We start from the raw sequence: 5,968 nt of genomic DNA, 5'->3' as shown, positions 1-5,968 counted from the left end.
CATTTAAATGGAAAAAGGAAAGTTAGGAATACGTGACATACAGGATGACAGCTACAGTGGCAAGATACATTATTTAGTAGTTCATACATGCAGTGACTCTTCTCTAAACCCAGATGACTCTTACCAATACATTTCCTTGGGCTGATGATAGGAAAAATATTAAAAACACTTTAATATGTCAACAAACTTTAACTGAATACTTTTCAAATGTGCTTTGTCAATTAATAGTGACGTAAAAACATACGTGTCTATGTCAGCAGCTGCTTTGACCAGCTCTGCGTCCGATAGATCTGTTGGTGGCAGTGCTGGTCGAGGGAAAGACACCCCTATAGCAAGTGGAGAGAGAAAGGATTAGGAGGCTGCACAGCTTATCCTATGCAAAAGTCTCGAATTAAATCTACATGTGCAACTCAGACACTCACCTGGAGCTCCAGGCTCAGAAGCCATGAGACTTCTGCAGTCTTTCACCTGCAGTTCACCTGAGGGTGAGAGAGCTCCTTGACAGGAGCGCAGAGATCGCAGGACCAAAAGGCCTTTGAAAACAATACATAACATATATGTCATCATTTCCAACTGTGTGGAACAAGTAGAATTATATTTTCCTTTAAGATGATATGTAACACTTACGAAGCCGCACTCTTGGGCCGGGTGGTGCTGGCGGGGGTGGTGCTGGCTGCTGCGGCGGGCCTGGCCACAGCAGCTACCCCCTCCTGGTCTCTGCGCTGAATGTAATCAATCAAGGCGGCCATCGCACTCCCAGGATAACGGGGTGTCTGCGTCCTCATGCTCCTGACATATCTGTGAGATACAGTAGAGGGAACATTTCAGATGTAAAATGTTGCATAAAACACACTGACATGAACATAGAAAACACAAAAGACACGTGCACCCATTACCTTATCCTGTCTGCACCCGTAGCCTCATACAGGTCCTGCAGCGTGTCCCACTTGTACTTCCCGATGCCAACAAGGGCCTTGCCCCCCTGGCCTGAAATCAGCACGGGAACCAATTAACTATCAGAGCAAAAGAGTTACATCTTACATACAATGAGGAGAATTAAACAAACTCACCTGGCTGGGAGGACAGGACTTTAGCTTCCTCGTGCGCCCGGTTGAACCTGACCATCTCAGCGAAGGCCGGATAGGCGCACGAGTAGCGAGTCAAGGCGTCCTTGTTGGCCATCAGGGGATGCTGGGAAACGCTGCACTCTCGCTCTCTCTCCTTCTGATGCACCGTTCCCAGGTGCACCATGTAGCCCACGTCGTTCTCCATCATCCATTTGAAGGTCTGACCCCGGTACTTGCCGAACTGAACCGTGCACTGGCTCAGGACGACCATCTCTGCACCGGGGTCACCTCCCTCGGAGACGACGCGGGCTCGAGCCTCTGCCTCCACTTCCTCCCACTTCTTAGCCCTCACAGGAGGGCCCTGAGCACCCGAGGCAGGGGGGCCGTCAGCGGCCACTTTAACTGCCTGGGGTGTGGCCCTGAGGACCAACTCCTGTGAGGGTGTGAACCGGAACCTAGGAATTTCCATCTTATTGGCAAGAAACAAACTATTATCATGAGTGAGGAGTGCAGCGACAAGCGACAGCATAACCATATTAGGTACATATAAAGGAACTCACGTTTGATTGATAGGTCTGCTAGGTTCAGCAGTGTGGTGGGGGGTGCCGTGTCAGGGTTAATAACTTAGATGCAGCTACATTCAGTTTAGTTAAATTCATAGAAAGACACGTTTCCCCAGGTTGTCACATATCATACAATGCATCCAACAACATACACTTCAAATGCATGCCATCAAAAAACGAAGGAAAATAGACATTTACGTAGTATACAATTCCAACTTTGAGATGATAGAAATTTTAGCTAAGGTTTTATAGGGTTGTCAGCGGTCAAATAAACTTTTGAGATTTTGTAAACCTAGTTTAAAGTAGTTAGTGATCTAAAGACGTTGTTAAATTACACAGCTTGGGTAGCCCCTGTAGTCAAACAATTCGGTTGCCTAGACGTGCTACTCGTCGATTATTTTCATTTCTTTGCAAACTAAGCGCAATTCCCTCATATATTCATCGGGTATCATCGATTTCTGTCAGGAAAATATTTTACAGCCAATGCTAACAGCATGCTGCACACTATGACTATAGCTACAGTAGCTAGCGATCTACAGACGTTGTTAAATTAAACTATTTGGGTAGCCCCTGTAGTTAAACAATTCGGTTGGCTTGACTTGTTATTGTCTTATTTCATCACATTTATACTCGTTGATGTTAAATTCTTTGCAAATTAGGCAAAATTACCTCAGATACTCACCGTGTGTATGCTCAATCAATGGCTGCCTGGAAAAAGATTTTGACGAAGTGACGTTAGGGAACATTTCAGAGGAAGATGATTGGCTGAATAAATAATGAACAAGATAGGCTGTTCATTGGTTGGTTTTTGCTCTCTTTCTCCAATTTAGAACAAGCTGAAGCTCTGATTGGATATGGCTATTTGGAAAATATTTAGAACATTTAGAACATTTAGGACAGAGAAGAATGAGCCCCATCACTTTCTTTCTTACCAAATAGACGGTTTTAAAATCCCCATGTTAGGGTTTCTCTCTCTCTCCCCTTTCTCTCGCTCTCTCTCTCTCCTTTATCTCTCTCACTTCCTCTCTCTTTATCTCTCCCCCCTTCTTTTTCTCTCTCGCGCCCTTCTGATTTTCTTTCTCTCCTTTTTCCCTCTCTCCTCTTTTACTCGCTCTCTCTCCTTTTTACTTTCTCTCTCTCTCTCCTTTTACTCTCTCGCTCTCTCCCCTTTTACTTTCTCACTTCCTCTCTGTCTCTCCCCTTTTTCTCTCTCTCTTGCTCCTCCCTTTTTGTCTCTCTCTTTTTCTCCCTTTTCCCTCTATCCTCTTTCTTTCTTCCCTCTTTTCTCTCTCCTTTTTCTCTCTCTCTCTTTCCTTTTTACTTTCTCTCTTTTACTCTCTCTCTCCTTTTACTCGCTCTCTCAATTCAATTCAATTGACTTTATTGACATGGCAAGTTCATTATTACTTACATTGTCAAAGTATACATATCGAAAAATAAAAATATATATGTATATATATACAAAATATATATATATTTATATATAAATAAATGGTGGGACCAACAGCAATAATAATAGTAGTAGTGGACATGGGATTACCATTAACAACAACAACAATATTAATCAGAACAACAATACATTAAAGCAATGGTAGTAGACCAGTGTCAACATGACTGAGAAGACATATGACCTGGTATGAAAGACAAAACAAAACTAAGCTAAATGGGAAATATTATCAACATTACTTTGCACTTTTCACTGGCTGTCCCTCAGGTTGTGGCAGGAGGACACATATTTGGCTGCCAAAACTGCACATTTTGGCTTTTCACCAAATAAATATTTGATTTTTTCTTCATCTTTTATAGTTTCAAATTCTTTGTATTGAATTATAATTTTGGGAAAGAAATATGCTCTTAGGTCTGAGTATTTGTCACAGTGTAATAGGAAATGCACCTCTGTCTCTACCTCTCCCCTGGAGCAGAGTGAGCACAGCCTGTCCTCTCTGGGCAGCCAGGTTTGTCTGTGACGACCGGTCTCTATAGCCAGACTGTGCTCACTGAGTCTGTACCTAGTCAATGTTTTCCTCAGTATTCTATCAGTCACAGTGGTCAGATAGTCTGCCACCATGTACTGTCTGTTTAGAGCCAAATAGCATTGAAGTTTACTTTGATTTTTTGTGGTCTTTCCAATAGGTGATATATTTTTCTTTTTGTTTTGTGATGATTTGGTTGGGCCAGATTTTCTGAGGGCTGTCCCGAGGCTCTATGGGGTTGGTTTGGGTTGGTGAACTGAGCCTCAGAACCAGCTGGCTGAGGGGACTCTTCTCTGGTTTCATCTCTTGACATTGTAGAGCTGTGTGATGGAATGTTTTAGGGTCACTTGTTTTTAGATGGTTGTAAAATTTGATGGCTCTTTTTTCTATTCGAATGAGGAGGGGGTATTGGCCCAATTCTGCCCTACATGCGTTATTTTGAGTTTTTCTTTGTACTTGCAATACAGTCTTGCAAAACTCTGCATGCAATATTTCAATTGGATGTTTGTCCCATTTAGTAAATTCATTATTAGAGAGTGGACCCCATACTTCACTGCCATATAGAGCAATTGGTTCTATAACTGATTGAACATTTTTGAGCCAGATTCTAATGGGAATTTCAATTTTGATGTTCCTTTTAATGGCATAGAATGCTCTTCTTGCTTTGTCTCTCAGCTCATTCACAGCCATGTGAAAGCTACCTGTGTTGCTTATATTTAGTCCTAGATATGTGTCGTTTTTGGTGTGTTCTAATAGAACTGTGTCCAAATAGAATTTATATTTGTCATTCTTATTTCCGGACCTTTTTTGGAATATCATTATATTTGGGTTTTTAAGGTTAACGGTCAGAGCCCAGGTCTGACAGAACCTGTGAAGACGATCTAGGTGCTGCTGTAACCCCTATTTAGTGGGAGACAGCAGCACCAGGTCACCTGCGTACAGCAGACACTTGATTTCAGTGTTGTGTAGGGTGATACCAGGTGCTGCCGATTCTTCTAATGTTTTTGCCAATTCATTAATGTAGATGTTAAATAATGTTGCACTTATTGGGCAGCCCTGTTTCACTCCACGCCCCTGAGAGAAGAAGTCTGTTTGCTTGTTGCCAATTTTAACCGCACATTTGTTTATAGTGTACATTGATTTAATAAAATCATATGTTTTCCCTCCAATACCACTTTCTATTAGTTTATAAAAAAGACCTTCGTGCCAAATTGAATCAAATGCTTTCTTGAAATCTACAAAACACGAGTAGATTTTGCCTTTGTTTTGGTTAACTTGTTTATCAATTAGTGTGTGGAGGGTGTAAATGTGGTCTGTTGTACGATAATTTTTTAGAAATCCAATCTGGCTTCCGCTCAGGACGTTGTGTTCGGCAAGGAAATGATGTAGTCTCTCTCTCCTTTTTCTCTCTCTCTCTCTTTTTACTCTCTCTCTCTCTTTGGTTTGGCTGACTTCACTGTATACCAAATAGCACATTTTCACATAAGGTAGACGATTTTAAAATCCCCATGTTAGGGTTTTACTCTCTCTCTCTCTCCTTTTTCTCTCTCTCTCTTTGGTTTGGCTGACTTCACTGTATACCAAATAGCACATTTTCACATAAGGTAGACAATTTTAAAATGCCCATGTTAGGGTTTCTCTCTCTCTCTCGTTATCTCTCCTTTTTGACTCTTTCTGTCTCTCCCCCCCTTTTTTCTCTCTCTAATGCGCCCTTCTTATTTTCTTTCTCTCTCGCTTCCCTTTTCCCTCTATCCTTTTACTCTCTCTCCCCTTTTACTTTCTCACTTCCTCTGTCTGTTCTCTTTATATCTCCATTATGACTCTTTCTCTCTCCCCTTCTTTGTCTCTCTTTTTCCCTCTATCCTTTCTTTCTTCCCTCTTTTCTCATGTTAGGGTTTCTCTCTCGTAGGCTTCACATTTCCTGCTACGTCTGTGTGTGAGGACCTTTTGTGAATGCAGCCCCAGAGCGTGTCGGGTTTCAGTGAGTGGGTGGAGCTTTGTGGGAGGGCTTTTGTTACGTCGTTATGTTCTACCCTATCAACGTCCTAGACGGGACAGTGTACTCACATATCCCCCAGCATACATTGCAACTCTCTGAGGCAGAGGCTAGAACATTACCCTCAACACACAAGGGGCCATTATTATCCCTACCAGGTTCATGTCTATACAATATCCTGTGGGAATCTTCTCAGGGTGGTTGTTGAGCCTCTGAAGGTCTGTTTGACCCCAACCAGGAGCCGAAACGTCAGGGGGGTTGTGCTCTATATATGAGGGCCTCTCCTATGTCTGTATTGTGCTCGCTTCGGCAGCACATATACTAAAATTGGAACGATACAGAGAAGATTAGCATGGCCCCTGCGCAAGG

The 5,968-nt window shown here is 42.5% G+C and overlaps 1 protein-coding gene and 1 pseudogene across 2 annotated transcripts; one reads left to right on the top strand and one right to left on the bottom strand.

Moving 5' to 3' along the window:
* Positions 1–463: 463 nt before the first annotated feature.
* On the bottom strand, positions 464–3,025 carry LOC139567462 (uncharacterized). Of its 2 annotated transcripts, XM_071388791.1 has the most exons (5): positions 2,313–3,025; positions 1,071–1,536; positions 897–987; positions 628–798; positions 464–533 (listed from the first exon to the last, which is right to left on the bottom strand). In XM_071388791.1, the coding sequence occupies exons 2-5, from the start codon at positions 1,534–1,536 to the stop codon at positions 476–478; spliced, it is 786 nt and encodes a 261-aa protein (XP_071244892.1). In that variant the 5' UTR covers positions 2,313–3,025; the 3' UTR covers positions 464–475. The 2 variants fall into 2 exon arrangements, with proteins under 2 accessions (XP_071244892.1, XP_071244891.1); XM_071388790.1 differs by having other exon boundaries at positions 1,071–3,021.
* Positions 3,026–5,896: 2,871 nt separating this feature from the next.
* LOC139567463 (U6 spliceosomal RNA) lies at positions 5,897–5,968 on the top strand (annotated as a pseudogene; the record flags this gene model as incomplete).

Source organism: Salvelinus alpinus, unplaced genomic scaffold (assembly GCF_045679555.1).
Source record: "Salvelinus alpinus unplaced genomic scaffold, SLU_Salpinus.1 scaffold_652, whole genome shotgun sequence".
Lineage (NCBI taxonomy): Eukaryota > Metazoa > Chordata > Actinopteri > Salmoniformes > Salmonidae > Salvelinus > Salvelinus alpinus.
This window is presented reverse-complemented; position numbering and strand designations above follow the sequence as displayed.

What these genes read in the sequence shown, in the direction of transcription:
- LOC139567462 (XM_071388790.1), bottom strand. Translation starts at nt 1,602, where the DNA reads ATGGTTATGCTGTCGCTTGTCGCTGCACTCCTCACTCATGATAATAGT. An exon ending in AGTCCTGTCCTCCCAGCCAG is followed by an intron (nt 988 to 1,070) that starts GTGAGTTTGTTT and finishes TGCTGATTTCAG; the next exon opens with GCCAGGGGGGCAAGGCCCTT. An exon ending in CGGCCCAAGAGTGCGGCTTC is followed by an intron (nt 534 to 627) that starts GTAAGTGTTACA and finishes TTGTTTTCAAAG; the next exon opens with GCCTTTTGGTCCTGCGATCT.